This window comes from Saccostrea cucullata, unplaced genomic scaffold (assembly GCF_032062105.1).
Source record: "Saccostrea cucullata isolate Sc308-1 unplaced genomic scaffold, CSIRO_AGI_Scuc_v1 ctg2743, whole genome shotgun sequence".
NCBI classification, from domain to species: Eukaryota; Metazoa; Mollusca; class Bivalvia; order Ostreida; family Ostreidae; genus Saccostrea; species Saccostrea cuccullata.
Window position 1 is genome coordinate 22,084 of NW_026941425.1, and position 27,611 is coordinate 49,694.

Genomic DNA, 27,611 nt, shown 5'->3' on the forward strand with positions numbered 1-27,611 from the left:
AATACAATATAAGAAACTGAATTTGTGTGTGTGTGTGTGTGTTTTTTTGTGTGTGTGTATGTGATGTAGTCAAAATTAAAAAGTTTTCTTGACAAAGAAATTTTCCTTTTTGCATTTCAAAATAAACTAATGTACAAATATTCATCCAATAAATGAACTATTTTTAATTTTCATAGCAAATTCTATAAGAAAATTAGTTTTTATATTGCAAAAACAAATATGCTTAGAAACAGTACTTTTGGTCAGAGCACTTTAGAACAACTTAGAAAATTTTACCCTTCATTTCTCTCATGTAAGAAATAAACAAAATAATTTTCACATTTTCATATTTCTCTAATTAACCAAAGTAATCTCAATAAAACTATAAAAAAAAAAAATCAACTATTCATTTGATAAACTTCTAATTAACTGGCCAATAAAATGACAACTTATATCTTTAATCACAAAGAGCAAAAGCCACAAATGACCAATCAATTAATGAAGCACTTCTATCACTGGCCAATCAAATCTTTCAACACATCTTTCTTCAGCTCTCTATGAGAGAAGCAAGCATGACATGTTACACACAACAATGATACATGGATAATACTGCAACACTGCATTGCTTCTATGTCATGGCAACTGGTCAATTGTTCCTTTTTATCCAAAAACCTCAATTTGTATACACTCACTTTGAAAAAAAGGTATGACATTTCAAAGCACTTTTATACCATGTTGCACTCTCATTTTGACTAAAAGGTTTTGAAAGACACTCACTAGTCTATGTATATATACACATATGCACTAAGATTATGGCAACAAACACGTACATGGGAGGATTTCAATAATTTGGCATTGGGTTTTCCTCCCGAAAAGTACATGTCAGAAATAAAACATAAAAATGTACCGACACACACATCAGAAAAAAAATCATCTCAAACCTATATCAGATATTTCTATTCATCAGCTGTGCTTAAAAGTATATCACGTCCATAAACATACACAATATTTAAATCACTCGAGCAATTTTTTTTTTCTCTCCCTTTAAAACACCATCACCCTCTGCAATCTTCAGAAACAGTGACAAGGTCACAAGCAGTGGTGCTGTACGAAGTGTGTAGCCATGACAAATTAAGTCCAACCACTATCATCGGAAAGGCCGAGACTCATACACATACTGCCATATACTGTTCAAACAATGCACAAGTCTCTCCCAGTCACGACCCACCAATATAATGGCCATAACTAGGATTGCACTAGACAGGATACGAGCCCTGGAAAATATAAAAAAAATAAAAATCACTTAAAAAAGCAAATTCAAAATTTTTCAGCATACCTTTTTTAAAATTCAAATTTTACATCTAAATGATTGTAACTGAAGAGAAACTTTCACCATCTGGGGAAATCATTTTTTGCACACACTTGATTGAACCAATTTAAAAATTATTTATTCTCTTTTGTCAACTTGAAATAAAATTGTAATATTCTTTTACAGTTTATGATGCAATCAAATTGGCTAATAAATGGGTTGACATTTGACCTTGTGGTAAGAAATGGAGCGATGAGATTGGCGGCTGTAGAGACAATAACTAGGACGACGGCCACGATGGCCAACACGACGTTGATCAGCTTGGTAAGGAGTGTACGAAATGTGACGTTCTCCACCATCTCCATGGAGATTATCTGCTGCTGTTGCTGCTGCAGCTCCATCTTGGAGATCTGAAATCACAAATGTCAAGGTCACTTTTTTTAAAAATTGCAAAATTTAATGTACTTGTGAATTTGCCCTTCGTTAAAAAAATAATCATGATTCATTTGACAATTCTTAGAGAAGATATGACAAGTGGATTTATCTATCCACAACATTTTTTACCCTGAACATATTTTTGACGAAGATGTGCCATCCTCAGTTTTTGTTAGACATCTAGTGTACGTACCCTGGTCTGACAATTTTCCACATTATCCTGTAGATCTGTGGTTCTCTCGTCCAGACGATACTCTATCTTCTCCTCCATACTTGATATGTCCTACAACAATATAAACAGATATTACAGCACAAAGCACATCCACCATCATTTATTCCCAAAACAACATTTTTAGAAATCTCTTCTGTATGTCTGCTACTTAATGGATACAAGCATCAACTTTTGATATTTAGCGCAAATATTTCTTTCCAACATGTCAGAATTTTTCAAGTTTATAAAATGATTCAGAGATATTTCACTGAAACGAACATTACAAGAGAGACACTGGGTATAACTGACCTGTCTGAGGTTGGAGAACTCGTTCTGATTTAGCTCAGTCATGTCATTCATCTGCTCCTCCAGTCGCTCGTACTTAAATCGTTCCTCATCCAGAGTCTGTCTGAGTGCACTCACCTCAGTATTATGCCATCTCTGTAAATTGGACAAAATGTAGCAGGTTTAGATGCCGATTCAACAACCACTGTTCTTAACATAACATGCAAGTTCTTATTACACATCTAAATAGATAATGTAAGATATACCCTGTCTTTAAACCAAACAAAGTGTTTCTATTCCAAATATTCATTACTAAAAACAATTTGTATAAACCTTTATATATATGAAAAAAAATTGTCCATTGAATGAACAAAATGTCTTGAACAACTACATGTATGTTGTTTAGTATCATCTCTACCATCATCGCAAACCACTGCCAAAATGTATATATCTTATATGGCCGTCATTTAATAAAACTATTGCTCATTAAAATATTGTTATACAAATGCAAATAAAGCATAGTTGGATGATGAACTTTTTCTGACCTTTCAATATCCAATCGCAGTATAGGAAATACAATTGTGTATAGACCTTTATCGATTGCGATGGAAAAAAACTTGCCACTGATTGAATGACGTCACAATAGAGAGGCGTAAATATCATATAACACTTTTTGTTTTGAAGCAGCCACGGGTAGGAGAGAGCTTATATATGCGGACTCCAGACCGTGGCTTGAGACGATGCATCTCCACTACACCAACAAAACTTTTTGTCAAAGATATGAACAACATTGGCTTCATTAGCAGTCACTCTGCTTTTCTCTCTTGCCCTTTCAGTACTCTACCTTGCAGTGATCCAGTTCCTCTGTCAATCTGGACACAGTCTCCGCCAGACTTTTGTTCGTTTCTCGGAGGACCTCCACTTCCTGTAAGATGGGTTCCAGTGCAGCCTGGGTAAGCCCCACAAACTGTTGTGAGGTGTTCTGGGAGTTAGACATGGGGCTGCTCTGGTACTCCAGGTTAGAGCCTGACAGGATACTGGAGTTGTCGTCCTCTGACGGATACTTAAAACTGGGGGAAAAAAAATCAATACATAGTAAGAATTAACGAAAGAATTTCCTTCAGGTATGAGTATTTACAACTATATGTGCATCCTTATTTTAGGATTATTATATTTGTAAGTGCATTCCTAATTTGATTATGGATATTTAATAAATTGTACTAAATGTGTACATTGTGATGTTCTAGTGCTTGTTTTAAGTGAGGATATTTTTTAAAAGAATGTATATCTTCGAAAATGTGGATGCATAAATTTGAAAGTACATCCTTAATATTAGTAGCCTTTATAAGCCAGGTACCCAGTATTATGGTATATATTTTCCCACACTTTTTGGAGGGGAAAAAGGAGTGAATCAAAAACCCTTTAGAGCTAAAATTACATCAAGATATTATACCAATAACTGACCACTTCATAATGCATCAGAGATTGATAATCTATTTTGTTGTATAATATTGCCAGATTTTGTGGAGGTGGGTTATTAAAGGTTATCTTTCTATACCTGTTATTAATTGTAAAAGTGGAAAAATTGTAAATACATGTAACACATATCAAGGAATTCTTATGTATTGCCTATCTTTCATAATGCATTGGCCCCACCTGTGATTCTACTAGTGCAATCTAATGTGTTAAGAATCAAGTTACACTTTATGATAAGCCATTCATAGGTGAATATTTGCACCTAACAAGTGCATGTACTTTGCAACTAAAATCAAACTCAGGAGTCAACTAAAATCAGTGCATACTACTGTGTATTTAGACAATGACAACAAAATTTACATAGACTCAACACAAACATATTCCTGCTTCTTTGGACAGAGAAATGTGGGTGATCTGTGATTAGGACATGCAATAACTCTGTTGGCAGATACCATCCCCAATTATTGCAGAAACCTACCCCCAAACACATGCACTTTTATTACCAGTATCCCTTTCACCATAGTAAACATGCAGTTAATACATGCATATTTTCCTAGCTGGATATTTTTTTACAGGCACAAAGGAGAATAATTGTATAAAAACCTATATACATGTATATTGAAGAAGCACATCAAAGAATCAGTCACTATTAGAAAAAAAAGCTTTTTGCATGCAATTCTCAGGCACATCTATGAGATTACAGATGTTATAATTTGTAGAAAGCTTGAAGAAGTCTGCATATTACATACAACTTGCACTACTAGTTGGTCCAAGACCACTCAATCATGCATTAAACAAAATGATTCAAAAATGTCATTATTATAAAATCAAAAAGAAGACAAAATCATAAAAAGAAAATCATACTGCACACATGATTATGTAATGCCACGCAGGGATAAATGCGTATAATTATTTAATTAGGTTAATCACTTTTTGTCATTGATTGTGTCTTCTTTTGTTTGTGAAGAAGCAGGAAGAGACATGTACCCACTAAGATACCTCGCGGGCAGGGTGCCCCCCTGTGGCTTTTCCCCCTCCATTCCCCCAGCATCATCCAGGGATTCTGGAAAAAAAAACATACAAAATATTACTACTCCTGGTAAAATGGTACAGTTTTGAAATCAATTTCAATTCTGAGATTCAAATTTTTTATAAAGACCATAATTTTTTTTCATGTACAATTACACCTACACACATCTAAAAATGCATATATAAATCAAATATGTTATCAAAATTGCACTTCTATAACTCTGTCACAGAAACATGCCAGGTAATGAGATATCTATCTGATTAGCAGAACAGAAGAGAAAAACATAATTTTCATTAGCTCTGATTTCCAGCTGGTGGTTGGAATTCAATTACATTTGCTTCATCAGAATTAATCATTGGTATTTATAGCCAGAAATGTGTATTGATTAAATTAATGGCTTGGATTTCATATCTGCATGTTCCATTAATGAAAACCAATAGCTATGCTTTCTTTTTACATGGGCAGAAAGTACCACATTCTACGAATATTAATGTGCCTTTTCTCTCAGAAATTTTTTTAAAACAATGCTGATAAATGAAAACAGAGAAAAAAATTTCTTATCTTCAAGGACATTAAAAACATGACAGTTTTTACGTGATATCAATTATCTATTTCGTAGCTGATAAAAAAGAGGACTTCAACTTAGCAGAAGCTTCCTGTCTGATAAATCCATCATTTAGGAAAGTTCATAAAGTAACCATAACCATGCAGTGTTAATGAAATATTCTTTATAGTTAACCAAATTACTTACTCATTTGATTTATGTTGTCAGCACTCCCAAACTTATTCTTGATTAAGTGAGCAAATTCTTTAGGCTTTGCCATCACTGTGCTGTAAAAGAAAAGAAAGATTTAACTTTCTCAAAAAGTACCTAGAATAGGGTGTGTAAAATATATTTCTTTTCATACAGATTTAAATTACAATTTGAATAAGGGTTTCCCATGAACAAAAATTAAACATCAAATTAAACATAAAATATAAACATATTTTTCAAATAAATTAGAATCTGAAAAAATATTAAAAACAACTTACTCTTTGGCTCCTTTTATGTTGCCAACAACACCCCTAAAAATAAAAAAGAAAAGATTTTGAGAATAAAAGATAAAAACAAGTAACACTTCTTTATAAACATGTTCATGTGGTATTCCATATTATTTTTTTTTAATGTGTTAAATCAGCTAGTTCTAATTCTAATTAAAACTGGTTAGAGTTAAATTTAAAAGTTATTAATGTTAAAAATAACTAGAACTGTCCAAACGGGACAAAATACCCCCCGCTGGGTTTTTCAGAAGTCAGTTTTTCCATAATAAAGATATGTATCAAAAACAAATTATGAAATTCTTATTCCAGTGACCTTGAACTTCCCCAAAAACCTTGGGTCAAGGTCATGACACACCCTTGGGTCATAATCTTTCAGTGAAAAAATACCAAGTTTATCCAAACAGATATGGACCAGACACGAATTATGAAATTTTTCTACCAGTCACCTTGAACTTCCCCAAATGACCTTGGGTCAAGGTCATGACACACCCTTGGGTCATGGGCAATCTTTGTGTGAAATGAGAACCTACCAAGTTCATGCATAAGAAAGATGTGGACCGGACACGAATTCTGAAATTTTTCTACCAGTGACCTTGAACTTCCCCAAATGACCTTGGGTCAAGGTCATGACATACCCTTGGGTCATGGGCAATCTTTGTGTGAAATGAGAACCTACCAAGTTTATCCATAAGAAAGATATGGACCGGACACGAATTATGAAATTTTTCTTCCAGTGACCTTGAACTTAATGACCTTTGGTCAAGGTCATGACACACCCTTAGGTCATGAGCAATCTTAGTGTGGAGTAGTAAAATGTCCCTCTGTAAGAAAGATATGAACCGGACACGATTGCACAGACAGACGGACAGACGGACGGACGGACAGACGGACAGCTGGACAGACGGACAGACGGACAAGGTGATTCCTATATACCCCCCCCAAACTTCGTTTGCGGGGGGTATAAAAAGTAAAACAGTGGCATAGGCAAACAAAGGCAACGAAAGAAACAGATTTATGCAACACACAAATGTTATTAACTACATGTCATGTTTCTATAAACAGACATTGACTATATCCATATCCATATCTCTTGCTAAAAAAAAGATAGATCTATAATAAGCCAATTTTTCTATAGTTCGGATGAAAAAAAAGGCAAATTGTTCAAGCCAGACTCTTTTTGATGCAGAAGTACAATAATGTGAATATGCTCAGTCTCTGTGTATCTACAAGATAGATGAAGGATGATGCAACCTGCAAATTATGTTCTCTCTCTTTTTTTATCTATGTAACTACTATGTTATCAAATTACCCAATTTCCTAGATCTAATTTCGGAAAGCAAAACACAAGGCAAAAATCTAGGATTAGAAAACAGTCAACTCATCAATATAGCTACAAAATACCCACAACAAAAAAGGGACCCGAAAGGTTTTAAGGTCAAGGCTGAACAATATCATGCTACGGACACTAAGACCTACCCCGAGAATCCTGTGATACCATCCACGATGTTGGCACCAACACCTCTGTAGAAAACAAACGGCTATTCAACGACAGTCACTATCAACAACACAACATCTAACTTATCTTTATCAACAACTAACATCTAATTTATCTCTTTCAACATCCTACGATGTATCAGCTAGTTTTTATCCTTCCTTCTTCTTTTTCCTTTTTTTCAAGCTTATTTGATATCTTATGTATTTCATTTTACATTACATATACTTAAATCTTGTATTAAAAGAGTAACAAAGTAAATTTCTATTTTCCTTTTTCATTGCATCTAATATCATCCTAGCGTATACAACTTTTACTGGCTATAGTAAACAAAGAAGCACAATGCGGCTCAATCTTTTTGTTAATATCACAATTTTTTGATGAGTGTTGGTTAAAATTTCTTTCTTCCAACTTGAGAAATGTTTCAAAAGGAAAGTAGATTCCCATGCTCCCCATCCCCCTTTTTCTGTTCAAAGTATGAGAAGTGTAGACATTTGTTCAAGCAAGATAATCTAAGTAAACACCTGAACTTGAATGAACATTAATAAGAAAACAAAACATTTGTATGACCAAAAATCAAACAAGTATTTAATCTAAGGTTCTCTCACTACCTAATAAATAACATACAATCTGAATAAACAAAACAAAACAAATTCAAATGTAAATTCAAAATCCATGCAGCACAGAAACTTCCATAGATATGTGGTGTCATAAAATACACATACATTTAATTTCTACAGTGTGATTTGTAGAGTTTGTGTGTAAATTTAAAGTTTTTGAGAGAGGTAGAAACTACTGACAAGCTTCTGTGGGGATGCTCGTAAGTTTAATGGTACTTTTTTAAAAATTATTTTAAAAAAATATTATTTTATCTACTTATCTACATATATTATGCAAAGCAGTGACAAACTTCACCAAGTTAAAACATTTAAATTTGATCATCTTTAGAAAATCTCAATCTCAATTGTAATACTAGTATCATTTTGATGGATGGTTAATTAAATGGTTAAAAAAAAGTTGTTTAAGATCTAGTAAATGTTATTGCACAACTTTATACAAATGATTTTGAAGCTATATATTCCCTAACCATTGTGCTGTTACCAGACGTGGATCCAGGATCTTGTCTTAATAGGTCAGGTGCTTTGTTACATGGCAATATATATCCTTGACTTCCATAAGCAGATCAAGGGCAATGTCTTTTGTAGGCCTGGGAACAATTAAAGATCCCATCTGCTTTTAAAAGTAGGAAATCAGTAGCTTTTGACATATAAATTTTGGCACTGTAGTTTACATTTTAATTATTACATTCATGAATGACAGTGAAAACAATCTTTGATACATTATTCTTTTTTTCTGTTTTGGTGTTGGGGGGGGGGGGGGGGGTGCTGAGAGCATCCCACTTGTATCAACCCTGGTAACAGTACATACTTCCCAAATCCTTTTACAATCATTATTCAAGAACAACAACATACATGCAAATAAACATAGCATTTTTCTCCTTGTTAGATATTTATTTCAGCCTATTTGTGTGAGACCACCAGCTTGCAAAAATAACATCATCACACAAAACTCCAATTTTTGCACATTTTTTTTTGCTTATAAATATCTTGCCATTTAAGGAAAATTTGGAAACCTAGTATATTTAAATCAAAAGGACTGATATTTTTTTGCTGTTTCATGAACAAAATTCATTTTCTCAAAGTCCATAAAACAATACAAAATAAGAGCAAAGCAAACATGGACGATTGATTACAAACATCAGAGGTGGGATCAGGTGCCATAAAGGAGTCAAAAAACAAATCTTTAAGCATGACCGGTCAGAACCCTTACAATTTTGTGCTCCTTGTCAGGATCAGGAAAATTTTTTTTTTAAATCTTTAAAAAAAAAAAAAAAAAGACGAAAAATCCAACAGCTGATGCATCCAACCACAGAAGCTAGCATGCATGTTTACCCCTTTGTCTTGCTTTTATCTTTACCAACTGCGAGACGAGATCTGCCATTTTTAGAATCAAAATATTACACTTTTATTAAAATGACTAACATCTGAAAATTTCTTTCACTCATATTAATATCTTGGAAAAAAATCCAGATAAATTTTCAAGTACATGCAATTAATGTTGCAAACTGTATATCTTCAAGTAACAATTAATCTTGAAGATGCTGATCAAAATTAACAAAAAATCTGCAGTTTTCTATTTAAGATCACCTATGGGGTACCACTATAAATGTTAAATATTAAAGCAGATAGGCTGTATATTAAATTCTAAGTTCAATCTTCCCAAAATGTTAAATGTGCTTTCACGATTCAATCACTATATGCACACCAGTCATTCCAGCGTTTTTATTACTTACTTGAGGCCATGACCCATGTCGCTGAGCACTTCCTTGGCCTTTTTGTGACCTGTGACCCCCGAGGTTTGAATGTCCTCGATTCGTTTGGTGTAACCCTCTAGCTTTTTCTGTAAGGTACTGATGCTTTGTGTGGATTTCTGATTTTTCTTCTCAAATACTGCCTTGATTCTGGCTAGCTGTTGCTTGTCTGCACTGGCACTGCTAGCCAACCTCAAGTATTCATTGACATTTTCTACAATACATTAACTTTACTTTGAAAACTTTATTTTATTTATAATACACTATATATGAAATACATTTCTTCATATTCAATATGTCTCATTTTCCAATTCTTCTTCAGATTGAAAAAACATCTTTCCAATATTAAATCTAACAATAAATAATAATGGCAAAAGAAGATACTTTAATCATGTATGTAAGCTCATTGCCTTACAAGAAATTTAATGCTGGTACATTTAACCTCATTCGGTCTAAACATTTTTTGATTAAAATCTCTAGCTTCCTGTAAGAGTTACCTTCCTTGGCTGCCTGTTCGGCCTTGATTTGCTCCATGGTCTTGTTCACCTTGCTCTGATAGTGTTCGATGGCCGCCTTCGTCCTCTGGGGGTCAGAGACGTCTGTCCCCGTGGCGACATCTCCGTCGATGTCATCCAGGGCCCCGTCCCCACTACTGCCATTCTCCCTACTGCTCACCTCAACCTGGGGGTCCACAAATCAAAGAATCATTAATAAATCATGGTAAGGTCACTTATCAGGATTGTCCTTAAGGATGTCCTTAAGAACTGAGTAGCAAAAAGTGGCAAAAATGTCATTCTACTTTTAAGCTATATATTGTATATCTGGTACTGTTCAAGAATTAGTAATGAACTAGTGATTATTATGTAATTGCTTTTCAAATAGATCTCCAACACTTTTATCTTGAATACTTTAGTCAATTTATAATGAGTCAAATAATGATTAATAATCAAGTCAAAAATTTAAAGTCGTAATTGGTACTGTTCATGAATTAGCAATGAATGTAATTGCTTTTCAATATTATTTTATCCTCCATAGCTAGATTAGCCCAATACAGTGTATATTTTTCTTGGTCTCATCAATGTTGAGATAATGAAATCTGACAATATATCATTATTACCTGATAAAAATATAAAACTGTGCAAACAGTACCAAGACTTTACAAACACAAACAAGTATTTCACACTAGTCAGAAGTTTTCCCGTCAAAAAAAAATTTAAATTCTTACAAAAATCCCAGAAAATGTCAGATATTTCGGACTTATTTTACACGTGTACATACACTCTCTAAATCCTCGTTGCTGCGCACCATCTGGTCGTCGGATGCTGGCATCAGATTGTAAGACCCGGACCGAGGCTTGGTTCCCGCATTCTCCGGAGGGGACGCTTCTTTCTTGGGCAGATTGGGGCTCTTTCCAGCAGCGATTTTCTTGATGCTCTTCACTGTTTTACTTGCTTCAGACTTTTTCCTGCAAATAATCCAATTTGACACTGTCATATTAAAGGATCCACTTATTGTTTCTCATGATTCACATGGGCACTTGACAGAAACCTGCCGATACAGTTTTTTTTCCAAGAGTAAATGGCAGCTAAGAAAAAAAACCCCACAATTATGGAAAAAAAGGCTTAAGACATACAATGTAAAAGGAATGTAAGGTAAACATATAGATCATATTAAGCCACACCTTTAAGATACATCCTTCTGAATACATAATAGAAAACAAAGTAAATTTTATGCTAGTAAACTGAAGAATGAAGGCAAATATTTAGGTCAAGTAATGTGATAATTTTATTTTGATGCTACAAAAATTTTTACGCTACATTACAAAACCTTTTTTATTTTCTCATGATACTACTTTTGTTGAATTAATGTGGCCAAGGAATTTTAATTATGCAGAGACACAATCAAATATAGACCAACCTTATGCCATTCAGAAATTAAAAAAAAACAAACAAAAACTTATCTATAATGTATCACTGTGCACTAAATGAGGTCATGGAATAGAAACAAATGTTACAATTTTGTCATTTGCCTAGATCTTAAACAATGCAAGGATATAAATTATTCAGTTAATAAGAGAAAATGTGGCTTTGCCACCAGTAAATTTAATAATTAAGGCAGTTCTTAAAAGTATTAACATTTGAAAATATTGACTAAAAAGGCTGAAAAAAGAAAGTTCTTTTAAAAATGTTAAAAATTTGATGGTCAAGTAATGTGATAATTTTATTTTGATGACTGGTAATTACTTATTAATCATAATAGAAAATAATTATATAAAAACATATGTATATAATATATAATTATCCATCAAATATTACATGACAAACCATGAGGTCATGCACAGAACATTCTGTTTCATATCTAGTACATGTACTATGCCTATATCTATATTAAAGCTTTATATTTTTGTCTACATGTATTCAACATATGAAAATATATATAAACTATAAGTACAAAAGGATGCATGCCTAATCCACATGCATACAGGAACAAATATTGAACATTTCATTCATGCTTAGATACAATTGTATCAATCTGAATATTCTACGTAAACAAGAGGCCCACGGGCCTTATAGGTCACCTGAGTATTGTGTAACAACTTGCAAAAAATTAAATTTGGTTCGTGTTTTAAACCAGAGGCAATAAAATTCACAATTAAGAAAGAGGCACCATTGCTTATCATAATTATTAACTTAGCATGCTTACTCTATTTACTTAATACCAAGAGGTAGATCAGAGTAACAAAGAGAAAATGCACTTCCACTTTATAACCAGTTGTTCACACCAAAGGTACCACTGACCCAGGGGCTATATATTTCAAAATTTTGCAAATTTTATCATAAAATAGTTGATCAATACCAAAGAGCAGATTTCAAAGCATTAATTTATTTTCAGACTATGTAAGATCTTGAAACATAAAAAAAAACCCACTTTGCTAGATACACCTTCCTTCATCATAAATATATATATCTGGATCATTGGCAAAAAACCCAGAAGCAAAGGAAAACACTTTCAAAGAATTAATGCATTTTTACTAAATAACCAACACAGCCCTGCCCTAACACCTGAACCCCTGACCCTGGGGCTATAAAATTAACAATTTTATAGGAGGTACTCTTGCTCATCATAACTAGAACTGTAATGACATGTGGCAGAGAAGGTTTCAAAAATACACTAGACATGTTCACAATTTTTAATACAAAAATTTGCAGTGAAATATAATTGCTCATCATGTTTCTTAATGAATGAAACGGAGGTGCAACCAAATGAAACATCAGTAATTCCATTGTAACATTTTTTTTTAATCTTTTCATTTAATTTTTTTATTACTGCATTAAAAAAAATTATTGCAATTATGTGTTATGTCACTCTGCAAACAGATTGTTGAAAAAAAAAAACCATTATACAAAATCAAATTAATCTTGATATATCAATTTGAAATGCATTTTGGTCATCCAGTAATGAAGTGTTTTGACAGACAATAAATTACAATTTAAAGAAGAGAGATCTTTAATTCTTGTGCCTTATTCCCTGGAGATTTGATAACACACACACGCTTGATAAGAGACTTCAAACTCATTAAAACTGTGTTATCCCAAGAGACAAATGAAATTACATTCTTCTGTGCAATGTAAAAACTGTTTTTAACACTTGATGATGTTTCTTTTTTTAAGTTTTTATGAGTAGTTTTAAGCTGTAGTTCACGTTTTTGTACAGATATTCTAGATTCTATGTCTCAAACCTTCTACATGAGCCCAAAATGAACAAGTCAAATAGAATTTTTTTAAAACCTGTAAAATGCAGAAAAATGAACAAAAAGAGTTGAAAATTCCAGGTGCACAACTTCATATGGTGAATGATAAGTGTACAAATTTTCAGATTAATCCTTGCAATAGTTTTTGAGAAACGGTCCAGACAAAACCACAAAATAAAAATGAAAAAACACCTGTAAAATCAGAATAATAACCCAATCAAAATTAAAAATATCAGGTATCATATGGTGAATATATGTGTACAAATTTTCAGACAAATCAATAGTTTCTGAGTAAACAAAATCTTACAGACAGACGGACAGACGGACATGGTGACAAACCTAAATGCGGGGGGTATCATGTACTTAGTTGGTATATTTAATACCCAGAAGCAGAGAAGAAGATTTTCAAAGAATTAATGCATTTTCACTATATAATCAATAGAGCCCCGCCCTAACACCAGAACCCCTGACCCTAGGGCCATAAAATTAACAATTTTAGAAAAGGCACTCTTGCTCATCATAACAATGTGCTTAGTTAGTTTACTTAATACCCAGAAGCAGAGAAGAAGATTTTAAAAGAAATAATGCATTTTCACTATATAATCAATAAAGCCCCGCCCCAACACCAGAACCCCTGACCCTGGGGCCATAAAATTCACAATTTTAAAAGAGGCCTTCTCTTTCATCATAACAATGTACTTAGTTAGTTTATTTAATACCCAGGAGCAGAGAAGAAGATTTTCAAAGAAATAATGCATTTTCACTATATAATCTATGTAGCCCCGCCCTAGCACTAGAACCCCTGACCCCAGGGCCATGAATTTCACAATTTTGGTAGAGGACTCAATGCTCATTACATTCATGCCAACAGTTTGCTTGCTTGATGTCCAGGAGTAAAGAAGAAGAATTTTAAAGATTGCAATAATTTTAGTGGTTTTGGCCCCACCCCTCAGGCCCCAGGGGGGCAGGGACCATGAAATTCATAATTTTTGTTCCCCTTCACCCATAGATGCTGTATACCAAATTTGGTTGAAATTGGTTCAGTGGTTTCAGAGAAGAAGCTGAAAATGTTCAAATGTTAACACACGACACACGATGGACGACGGACGATGGACGACGGACGAAAACGGATAGCAATAGGTCACCTGAGTTACTCAGGTGACCTAAAGATGATGCATTTTAACAAATACAAAACTATATGTAAGCCAGTTTGTATAAGTCTAGCAAATCTATATGATCTACATGCTAGTACACATGTACATGTATTTTCTATAAAATACCATCAGAAACAGAACATTTGCAACATGTACATTAATATATACAAACCGGATAACCACAACTGCCTACTACTAAATGCTAAATGATCAGTTTAAGCATTTAAATAGAAAGATTAACACTTAAGGTGCAATCCATTCTTAAGGTGCACCTTTCATCTTAAAGCTGCACCTCCGGTATTTAAAGTACAATGGTCTATTATTCACAGTTACTTAAATCTTTAATTTACTGTAACACTCATTAAGCTTGCATGTACATGGGTTCCAAAACTGATAACACAATCATTAATTAATGTCATAAAAATTAATGAAATGTGGATTAATCATAAAATACTATCAAAGTGTTAATTATATTAAAAAAAAAAACTTACTTAAAATGATGCATCATCACAACTTGCTTTAGCTTGTACTAAATTTGATTTGTTTATTGAAATATGTAACGTATACAATATGTCGACAAAAATATATACATGTATATGCTCTTTCTTCATTTGTACTGTGACTTCATTTTAATTAATGTATATTTTTAGTGATTATTAATGTTGATGTAATACATCATCTGTGTGTAATGAAATAAATCTACAAGGTTGACATTAATTTCACTTTTATTTATATCTACACATGGTTTGTAATAATGAACTTTTACTTCATCCAGTTGTATGTACAGTCTTTTTTTTAATCACTTTAAAATTAAGAATACAAACAAGTGTAAAGAGTCAATTATGATTGAAACAATAAATTTTAAGGAATATTAGTTGTAAGGGAGATTAAACAAAATAGTTATTAAAACAAAAAAATGACAACTTGTGGAGATAAAAAGAGGATATATTAAGTTTAATCATATTAGATAATGAAAATAAGAGGCTTTAATCTAATTCATTCCAGACCCAATCACGATTCCATGCAATCATTTAGTCCTATGACTCATTTGAAAGTTATAATTTGCCAAAGAAGTTTCACTCAATTAATTTTTTTAATACATGCATTTATATATGCATCCATTCTTAGTATATATATATATATATATGGCTAAATAATTTTTTCAAAGTACATGTATAGACACACAAAATAGGTTGTATATGAAAATTCTACACACATCAATAGTAAACAAGAAATTTTCAAATGATTAAACTAGAGTCTAAACAATATAGGTAAGTGATTATGAAAGTTTTATAATCACTATTTGAAATTCTACTTAACTGTCAAAAAAAATTACCTGTCTTGAACAGATTAATAAGGAGCTCCTTTCACACAGAGTTCAAATTTAAAATGATCAAGTAGTGGGTATATACTTTAAGGATTCACTATATACAAAGGAAGTATGAACTTTAAATACGGGCGGGCATTAGCAGCATTAGTAAGCAGTTTAAGTTTCAATAGGCCAGCGATTGGCAACGAACACAAACAGTTATTATAACAGTACATAACACGTAACATTAAATGAACAGTGACAGTAAAAGCCCTTGACCTTTGTGTGCTTATAAATAGTAGCAGACATGAAGGATTCCTACAATGCAGCAAGAGAGAGAGAGAGAGGATAGGAGAGAGAGATGGGAGCAGTCAAGGGCAGAGAACTCATACCTCACTGGAAAACTGAAGCGACGGCCAGGCAGGTTTCCAGAATTCATGAAAATTAACCACAACTAAAAATAAACGGTTTAGATATATATACAGCAGTATCCTGGTATCATTCCTTGGAATTCATTGATGCTCTTTGAAGGACAGAGATATAAAAGATCAAATGTTCACATGCTTGGAAGGCACTCGGGGTAATCAATCAGGTTTTATTTTGTAAGGTGTACAAATTCAAAGATTATTCAAAAGCTCTACCCTTTCAATATTGTTTTTCATTGAAGGGGGATTTTTTTTTTTTGCGCAAATTATGCAATGTTTTGCTACTCTGTGGAAGCCAATTTTCATGAAGAAAAGAAGCAGAGTCATATTTAGTGAATTATTAATCCTAGAAGTACAAAAGCCCCCCTGCACTTAACTTCCCGTATGGCTGACATCCAGCTTACACCTAGCTTGGTCTAAACTTTACTGTTCTGAGATGGTTGTTCACCCCTGACTCTAAAATGTTTAGAATTCATTAACCAATACACTATAAAATGTGCACTCTATTGTGTCCTATATATGTCATATTCTTTGTTTTCCCTTATATGCTATGGGAATTCATTTGAAAATGATTTATATTTTCTTTGAATGATTTGATCAAACATCTATACAAGATTATGGACGATCACTTCATAAAGAATGACATCTATACAACCAGCAAGTGGTCCTTCCTCCCCAAAATCATCAGTACGTGGAAAATAGTCCCAAAGTTTAGAAATGTGACACAACATAGGTATAATCGTATCCTATTATCTGCTGACTTCTAAAAATCTAGCTAATCAAAGTGTGGTCAAAATGTCTATTATTTAGCTTGATGTTCATATGGTCAATTTGCGTCATTCAGGTACCTAATTAAAGGTAACATCACGAAGAGTGCGGCCGTACAATTAGTTTTACAAGGTGATCAGCTGATATCGTCCGATTTAAATAACTCTATAATCCCTCTGATCATACCACTAACATTACTTACAGTCATTGAACTTGTGCCGAATTTAAGACTTGTATTGTTAAAATGGCCTGTATTTAATATATATTTTTAATAATCCCATACTGTCCAGGGCAGAGTTTTTTATCTTACGATCAGTGTCAATAGGTAATTAGGTCAGGGCTAATCAACTGTGACCTTACCTGTCATCGGTATATATATCCTTCTTTGGTGAATCAAGCATTATTTTTAGTGCATGTGACTTAAGCGTTATTTATGTTAGTTTACTCATCTTCCCGTTTGATATTAAAGTCGATTGTGCCAGCTGCAAAGTTAATTGTGGGAAAAGCTTTACCCAACCCAACCCCAAGTATGGGTATGTTTTAGACTCTTGAGCTTGCCAAGCTTAAAGCTTAATTATAATCAATGGATTCAGACCCCAATGCCCTTGCATATCAATCCAAGTGACTTAGTTGTTAGTAGCCTTAACCACTGCGACAAAATATTTCATTTTCAGTAACAAAACAAACATTGGTCAAATACTCATAAAATATAGTATTTACTGTATACATACATGTATAAACATATATACATTTTAATCATGTTGATCAATTCGAGTGTTTGTCATTTTTTTGTGTAGAATGAAATAAATCTATGATTTCAAAATTTCTGCTGATGTCTGCAATGTTTTTTGTCTTTTATTGTGGTGAATGAAATAAATCTATGATTTATCATGATTTACCTGAGTACAAGTCTATAAATCCAGACATGGCAATGCAGCCCAATTGAATTCTGTCTAGATTAAAGACTGTGAAAAATATAACAGCTAGCGAATATTTCATTTCTGTGCAATCTTGCATCTTTTGCTTGGCAGATTGTACAAGTAGACCCTTATATAGCTGTAAGCGTTGCAGTGTAGTTTTAATATTCATGGAATATGAATGCTATAGTATACTGTTTGAACAAAGCTTCAGAAGAATTATTTTTATAAAATAATTCAAATTTGAAGCTTTTTTTAATTCTACTGGCAACTTACATTTTGATAAAAGAATTCTTACTCAGAATCAAGGAGATTATATGATCGAATGAAACATTTTTACAACACTTACTAGAATCCACTTGGAATTTACATCATCTACTTAGACAACAACAATATAAGTATTTAATATATACATTGTATATATGGATAGAGATTCAAAATCAGATCTACATTGAACTTTAAAACCAAAACTGTTAGTAAATAAATATGTTTGCTTCCATATAAAAAAACTCATGCTCTGTTAATCAAACTTGGAACATTCATAACTACAGAATTCTCAAGGGAATAAAATATAATGATTAGAGAAAAAAAATCTATGATATATATGTACCGGTACATAACATAGTATATGAATTTTCTGGCTAAAGTACAGCAGTCACTCATGGGTAGGGGATAACATTTGGTGTTTAAGGACATCTACTTACATTATCTTCAGAAACCTAGAGATGAAGTAGAAGGACCCCTGGTGTCAGCCGCACACAAGAGAGTAGTCTCCCTTGCAACATTCCTCTTTTACCCACCTCTACATTGTAGTATCCTGAAAATTTATTTCTCAAATTAGCCAAATTTCCATAATTACTGTGGAATAGTACATGTACAGTAAAAATCATAATGAAAAAGGAAAATGATTAGAATGATTTCAATTTATACAAATGCTTTCAATCACAAATGTATGCATACTTTTTCAGTATTACAAACTGAATTTTGTTCAAGATTTCACTGTAACAGTAAATCATGTAATTGGAAATGGTTCAATCACACTTAAGTTGAAATTGAGTAAGGTTTATGAGTGTTTACGGTTTTTGGAACAAAACAGTCATCTGACTTTTGATTATAGCTATAGTATGAAAATTTCCACCACATAACTTCAAACAAAATAAACAAAGATGCATAAAAAGCCAAATTATATTCTCTTTGCTTACACTTTATCCTTTCTGTGTATATAAGAAGTAATTTTAGTTTACCCTTCTCTATTGATTGGACAAATTGTTTTTCATTTCTTGTTTATGTTAAACCAATTTCAGTCAGACCAGGTGAACAAACTCTTTTGAAGAACACTGACAACTTTCTTGCCTTGTTCAGACATTTGACCTCTAAGCACTTCCAATGAAAACCTGAGTCAATTTAAACCCAGTAATGACTTTTATCCTTAAATTAGTGTTAAATGATCAAAACAACTTAGATCCTTACAAAATCTTCATTTAACTCTCAAATGTGGTTTCTTCCTTTTGATGCTGTTTATAGTCTGGATAATGATGAAACACTGAGAGAGAAAGGGGGGGGGTCCCAGACTTCATTTTCAATTCAAGACCACTGTTAATTAAAATAACATACATCCATTTTACATATACTGGTTTGGGCTATGTAGTCTTTTTTACATAAGAGTACTTTCATTTATTTTTACTTTCCCGAGCGGGTGAGCAAGACCCACGATCGTACTTTCCCGTACGAATTTTTACTCACCACGAGCAAGCGTAATTCTAGACCCCTGGTAGACCCTTGATATTAGCCTAGATATCTTAGTCACTCAGGTTTGAGCACTGACTAGTACCAGTAATGCAGGAATTTTGGGTTAGATTCCAGTCCAGTCATAATGTTTTCTCCTTTCTTTTTTTATTTGATGCCATTGACCATCTCTTGATTTACATGCAGATTCCTGACAGGAGCACAATCTTAGTTGTGTGTCTTGGAGGGCATGCAAACATAGTACATAGAAGAAGCAATGTAGTTGTTGGCATTACAATATGGAGTCATGCATTGGACTGCGACTGTGGGCATTGCAGAAAATGGGTACCTCATTGATAATAGAGCACATGTCTTGTAATACAGAGATTAACAGTTCTATTCCAGGTCCAATGATAATTTTTCTCCTCCCGACCCTTGTTACACAGACACATACACGTGAAACCCAGATCAGGTGAGCTAAACTTACTCAAATCACAAGCTGTCACAACTCAAAAGGCACAGCAGAACCGACACTTCCCACACAAACAACTGAGGTTCAGAAGTGACCAAAAGGAGTTCGCCACACAATAAATCACAGACAAATCCGAGAATTGTTTATGAATGTGATCTAAAGAGGACAGACAAAAGTCTGGGAGTCTTAATCATGTTAATAGTGCATCAGCTGTTGAGATATAAGATGATTTAAAGAATACACTTAATAGAGTTCAATAATGTAACTGAGGAAATAATCAAGTGCAAGCATATAAACAGCCTCCTGTGTATTCATTATCGATATACCTATTCTAAGCTATTAATATTTCCCCCCAGTTAAGTGCATTAACAGCCTTTTGAGGGACAGCCCTAATGTCATAAATTGAATAAACAAAATAAAATCAATCGTTAACAAATAGTAAAGTGATAAATTTCTACAATGTATTTAATGTCATCAAGATAATTGTCCAAAGTTAAACATCGCAAATTGGTTACCTGTCCACTCAATGAGAAAAGCCATATAAGCACTGGGGTCCAATGAAATAGCATTTTCACATTTATATCCACCAAGTTTCAATATGACTCTTGTATTTTGTGAACTTTCGAAGTTCAAGCCTTTGTCACAGTGAGTTTAGCTGACAGAACGATATTAAATTCATAAAGTTTGGAGTACCCAACACACTCAAGTTATTTAAAATCCTGACAAAAGATTCCTTTACATCTCAATAAATTAAAATCATAACAGAGAATTAGGTGCACATTATTACATTGAAACTGATACTCCTTTTCCTAAAAATAACACACAGGCAATCAATATGCTTACGAAAAACCCAGTTTGAGATTCAATCACCTATCACGACACAATATAGCTGAATATATACCTTTATTTCTGAGCCCTCACATACGTCATAGGGTACCTGCATTAAACTTGCACCTTCAAAATTTATCTCCCAAAGTTTAAAACCTGTGCACTCTTTGCCATGGGGTACAGGTGAAGTTATTCATGTTATTAGATCAATAAAATATCTGATTAAACACACACGAATTCCATCCTCAATAACTTGTGACAACTTTCAATTTCTGCAGAAATGAGTTTTCTGTCATTTTTTACGAGATCCCATTTTCTCCTTCATTTCAGTTTGATGAACATTCCTTTTTTTCTCAGTTTGAACAACATTCCTTTCTAATAAAGCACATTATATCATGTACAAGCTAAGAACCTTCTTTGCTAAGTTTAATTCTTTGTTCATCATAACTGAAATACCTATCTCCTTTTCTCTTATACACAAAGACTATATGAACAAAAACACATTCTTTTGTTATAATTCCAAACATTAACTTCATATGTGCGCTTAATACTGTATATAAACAGAAATTGATTACTGCCGAACCCACAAAGTGAGATTATTGTTCATACTGTATTATAATGTGTACATCAATTTTCTGATGCAAAAAGATGAGACTTCCAACTGATTGCCATTGACTACCTTGAGCTCTGGACAGCTGGCTTTACCATTGGTACATGTATAGGTACATCTGTTATCAACATGTCCAGAAAATGGCCATTTGGACAAGAACCATGTTCCCCCTTAATCCCATGTTAACATGACCACATCTTTCAGGTTTTCCAGTCAATCTAAACCATCTATATATTACCATTGATTTCAGATTTCCCTTTAGCTAGTTTAATAACGTCAGTTGACTAGTTCTCTGACAGGGTTCTGTACAATTGCATAACTCAGTGAATAACCAGGAAGACAAATTTTCCAGATCTATCTTTGGATTCTTGGGTCGATGAACTGAATAAAGTTAGATCTACTGGTATTAAATATATAAAGCATCACAATAATTCAATTGCTAATTGGATCTTGAAAGCTAATTAAATAGAAAGAATCACTACATCACGCTACATAGAAGCATCTCTATACAGTTAAACTTTGGATGCGTTAATGATTACGAATTTTGAAAGTGGGTTTGGGGGATAGGGGAAGACACTTTCGCCCATTTTCTCAGTATACACAACTTTCCTGACCATTTTCAGAGAGCCAGGTCATGGTCATGTACATAATTATATCTATTAAGGCAAAGGTTTTCTGCATGCATAAGATTTTGTGGGAACTGTAATTAAAACACTGACATTTATAATTAAAATAGTAAAGGTTTGCCAAAATACCACAGTATATATGCACATTAACGGGATTCAATATACCATTATATTTGCTCTTTTTTTCTTTACTAATCAACTTATTTACCCTGACTGTTTACATGTGAAGCCTTGATCAAAATTCCTTAGTCTGCAGGCAACAATATACAATAATCAAACACTCCAGCGTACAAAACATTCATTTTACACGTTTTAGATTTGAAATATTTCAGTCTAGGCAATACTTGTAGCAAAGCAAGGTTCCTAACAAACCAGGTGGAAATGGGTCAAAGTTTAAGACCTCTCATACACACCCAGAAACACAAATAATTTCATCAGTGCATGTACACCTTCCAGACCTCTTTATGGATTTGTCTATATATTGTATGAAAAGCTTCCTAAAGCTTAGCAATGCAAAAATCCCCTACTCTGAGTGGTGTTTTTCTAATGGAATGGTAATAAACTAGCCATGATTGGGTGGACAAAATCATCGCCTTATGATCGGACTTTTTTCCTCGTACAGTTCGGGGAATCAATGAGCTATTGGATTCTTAACATGATCTCAATATCGATCATTCTCTTCACTCATTACTGGCAAAAGGGTTCAAGAAATCACAAAATCCAAACACAACAATCTTATATAAAGGCACATCAGCCCCTAATTAATTAATACTCCATCTAATCAACCTCAAGGACGTTTTGCTAAGAAATCAATAAGAAAAAAAAAATTCCTGGATACCTACCAACATATTCCTACGGCAGTAGAGCTAACTAAACTTCATAGTAAATCATAAGGAAATGAAAAGGAGGAAGAAAAATTGTGTGTTTATGATCATGCTGGTAGACTAAGGAACATGTTTCTTTCAATATTAAATTCTTCCATGTGTATGCAGGTGCAACCTATGAGAGTGTGTATTCTAAACAAACAATAGGCTCCTTGGCCACAATGCTCACCTGAGTCACCTAGTAATTTAACTTTCACAAACCAGTACTGTTATGTTTTAAAATTCATCATTTTATTAATGGTGTCTTTGCCTTTAATATTAGCTGTCAGTCTTCAAATATATGTCTTCAGATAAGAAAACAAAAAAATCCATAAACCAATTTATTCTTGTGTTTTTTTTCATCATGTCATATACTGCATCTCATTCAAGTACAAACCTCTTCAGGTAAAGCACATGAATAGGAATTACATAATAAAGTTCCAACCACATCTTCATGCATTTACTCTCAACCTGTTCACAGAACATGCACTTGTTTTCCCCCTTGCCACCTACTTTCTTACATCAAACCCAGCATGGACATAAATGATGTTATTAATAATGTTTCCCCCATTTTTCAAATTTTAGATTTATATTCGCATGCAGTGAAATCAGAGAAAGAGCTAGCTAGGGTATACATTTATGACCAACTTTCTATCATGCTTCACATGTGTAATCAATATATTAATTTAAACATATCTATCACATCTAAAACATGACCATTTGACATTGACCACAAGACAACCTGTGGCTTATTCGTCATTTCCTATATAATGTTATGGCAATATGTCCTACACAGGTTCAATAATAAATTAATGGAATACAGAGGAAATAATCAACTTATGGACATGTAATCATGTATCTATAAATTGTTTTTAGTGAATAATTAGATATCTCCAAATCGATACAAAATTCACTCAGAAACCAGCCAAGACACAGATGGGGCTTTTCTGGCACATACCCCACTGATAAAGACAAATATTTATATAGACTACAGTTTAGTTTTTCTTCTGGGTCTGATGACACTGTCACTCATTTAGGTGTCAAAATAAGTTATACTTATACAGCCAATTCTTAGAGGCTTACAGGGCTTGGCTCCTACTAAAAACCCATAGGACAACATCCTTGATCTACTTAGGACCTCAAGATACCCAGGCCCTTTCCCATCTAATATAACCACCACCACCCCTCTCCCAGTTCCCTCTCACAAAAGATCCTTGATCCACATCTCAAAACAGGCCAAAGAACTATAACAATTACAGTTAATTCTCACCAATAGTACACTATCACCATGATCACTAACCCTCAGTACCTCATCAAATTCTGTCTAACATAAACTATAGCTTGGCTGTTACATGTAAATGCTGGCCTAATGGAACATGCATAAATGATGCTAGTCAATAATGCGAACACCAATAAAAGATGGATAATTTATCATTTCTTTATTGCTTTATTCTCGTGTAAATTACTACCTAATAGTTTATTGATGGTGGTACTGGACCTCCAAGATCAAAGTGTAATCCTTTTATGGTAAGCACCACACATTAAAATATATACAGTGTCAATCTAGAATACACACAGGAAAAAGGGGGTCAAAATGTGCCAAAATCATTGGTGTACGTTCTTTTTTTAATACCGGTGACAGTTCAATACTTATAAATACCAGTAACTGCAGTACCATTGAAATCATCTTTTTGAAGAATTCATACATTATTGCACACATGACAAAAGTAGCAGAATTTGTAGTGGATGATTCTAATGTGGTGGTTGGAAAGGGCTGATAATTATTTTTACAAGTAAATCATATCATTATACATTAAAGCCTGGGATGAATTCAATCATAAAGGAAAATGGAGGACTTCGGGATGTGCTAAAGAGATCATAACTTCACACAACTGAGAAAAGATGTCCCCTTTTACAATGACTGTCACTATAAAAAATATATTAAATGCTTCAAATTTCTTATAAAAAAGCTGCTGGATTTGATTGCATCTACCATGTTTACTGTGACAGGTGTATCAAATCAGAAGAGAGGGAGCCTGAGAGATGTACCAGTGTACCAGATGTATTCAGTGGCGGATCCAGGAATTTCATAAAGGGAGGGCACAGTAGAAGCTCAGGTGTCTGATGGCTACATAGAAGCCCCTAGTGGGTCAATGGCAAAGCCCTGGTGGGAGAGCAAAGCCCTCATAAAAATGAGGAAATTCTAACAAAAAATAGGTGTTTTTACTTCGAATTTAGGGTAGTACACATGTCCACACAAAATTTCAACCATAAAAAATTTAAACGGGAGGGCGGCTCAGGGCGCACACCCGGCACACGCCGTCCCTCCCTTGATCGCCATTGCTATTAGATTCTTTTTTGTAAAGTCTTCTCCAGTTGAGTTAACATAATTTTATTCATGAACATTATTGTTACACTGAAATACTGTATCAAAATAAATGGGACTGGCAGCATCACAAAACCTGAAATGTAAATCAACACAATCATGTCATACATTATACATGACATGACACAGAAACCCCCAATCTTTAACACACTTGACACACAAAGAAAAAAAAATATGTACACTCTGAACATAAGATAATTCAGTCAGGCCAAAGGTAAACACACTCTAAAGCAGCTTAGGACTTTCACCAGATACATAAAGAACATTTTGACCAGTTAAAATAAACACTGTGTATCAATTTATGTAAACAAAGTATCCGCCTGAGATTTTTATATAGCTCATTACCCACTTAAAATCTGACTCAGTCTTTCTCTAATATCTGTAGGCCATGCTCAGTACATAGTGACATCAGGTCGTGTTTTAGAATTTTTTTCTTTATATGACATCACTGATCAGTCCTACCTGGTACAACACTATAAGTACTTAATGAAAGTTTTTTCTTCAAGCAAAACAACTTTCTTTCCATGTTAATAGATTATGGATTGTTCATGCCTCCAGGTTACGATAAAATGTCTTTATACTAGGTACCTCTTTTTAATATGCTTGTAATTTAAAAACTCAATCTAGCTTATATGTATCAGACTAGTACACATATCTTTGCCTGCATGAAGAATACTCTTATTTAACAGGTATAATATGCATACTGTACAATCTTTACACATGTATTGCATGCATAGGCTTTGGTCACAGTATGTTGTAATATTCCCAATGAAAGCCCTTCACAAATATCTCAAGTTTGCAATCACACCAAATGAATGTATTACGATAGATTATTATCAAAAGTAGGATATAGCTAGCTATATGGAATTACAATGTTCTAAATCAGATCCTGGAAATATCATGTACTTTTATGGTATTGTACTGAATTTTACATATCACAAACAACTAATGCCTTTAGTTCCTTGAATACAAGGTCATGTAAACATTTTAAAATGACATGCAACATGTTCATTATATGTAACATTATGAAACGTATGCAGTATAAGTCTATTTTTCAATTTGCATGTAGATAAAATTTGTTATAATGTAATAAGACTGTCAGATTGCCATGCATATTTTGTGTTTTTAACTCCATCAAGTAATAAAGTATATAACGTACCATACACACTTCCACTTTTTATTTGTTGCATAACTGCATGCGACTACTCAGTACTCTACATTTCAATATTTTCACCTAAATGAAATTCCAAGCTTTCAAACAAAGCAGACTCTGCAATAATTATTCACCAGGATAAATTTTGCTTTTGCCTTAAGATACCAGACTTAAGACTGCTCTTAATATATTTTTTTCAAAGGCTATGGTAATTACATTTTGTGCATAGACTGCAGGCAAGAATATAACAAGATCAAGAGATTGTCAAAGACCTAGCATGCTTTGTCAGGGAAGAAATTGACATCAACATTGGAATCTTTAATCCAATTACAAACTTGTCACTTGTGATTAAAAAGCAATGTAATACATCTTATCAGTGACAGGAAGTCATAGATTCACAAACTTGATTTTATACCAAAAGCTCTGCTCACTTGTGATTTTATTTACATGTAACTTTGATTACTATAGCAGCATATAAAAACACGATATTATGTTCAAACTGATCATCACTACAATCTTTTCAAAATATCCATGCAACTTATTTACAAATTCAACATTCATTGAGTCAACATCAACATGGACTTATGGATCTGTTCATGTTATTATTAATTGATTGAAAGAAATACTCACAATTTAATCATTACAGACGCCAAAATCAATCCATTTACAGCATCACGAACAACAGATTTCCAAAATCACACATACATGTTCTTTAATTGCTGCAGCTCACAGAAATATATTTTCTCTAACGGTCTGAGGGTCGTGCAAATGTCAATAACCAAAAATATGTCAAGCGAAATCGATCGAAAATACGTGACTTATAACTGATTTAGGTGCATATTTGTGGATTGGGAGTTCATTAAAGGAACAAAACGATTGTTTACGTTAACATCATTTAACATTACCTATTTTAAATCACTTGACATGCTCCACCAGTCTGCATATCGTCATTAACCGGAAGTGCAGGATATGTGTTCCCGAAAGCGCCCTCATGC

General features: G+C 33.4%; 1 protein-coding gene across 11 annotated transcripts; it reads right to left on the reverse strand.

The window, feature by feature from the left end:
* On the reverse strand, nucleotides 1–27,611 carry LOC134257795 (transmembrane and coiled-coil domains protein 2-like). Of its 11 annotated transcripts, none has more exons than XM_062740395.1 (16): nucleotides 27,522–27,611; nucleotides 18,658–18,770; nucleotides 16,236–16,297; nucleotides 10,908–11,094; nucleotides 10,127–10,310; nucleotides 9,612–9,843; nucleotides 9,211–9,252; nucleotides 7,243–7,287; nucleotides 5,758–5,790; nucleotides 5,477–5,556; nucleotides 4,695–4,758; nucleotides 3,064–3,289; nucleotides 2,244–2,375; nucleotides 1,917–2,006; nucleotides 1,520–1,698; nucleotides 1–1,253 (listed from the first exon to the last, which is right to left on the reverse strand). In XM_062740395.1, the coding sequence occupies exons 3-16, from the start codon at nucleotides 16,280–16,282 to the stop codon at nucleotides 1,127–1,129; spliced, it is 1,668 nt and encodes a 555-aa protein (XP_062596379.1). In that variant the 5' UTR covers nucleotides 16,283–16,297; nucleotides 18,658–18,770; nucleotides 27,522–27,611; the 3' UTR covers nucleotides 1–1,126. The 11 variants fall into 11 exon arrangements, with proteins under 11 accessions (XP_062596379.1, XP_062596378.1, XP_062596371.1 ...); XM_062740394.1 differs by having other exon boundaries at nucleotides 4,683–4,758; XM_062740387.1 differs by having other exon boundaries at nucleotides 4,626–4,758.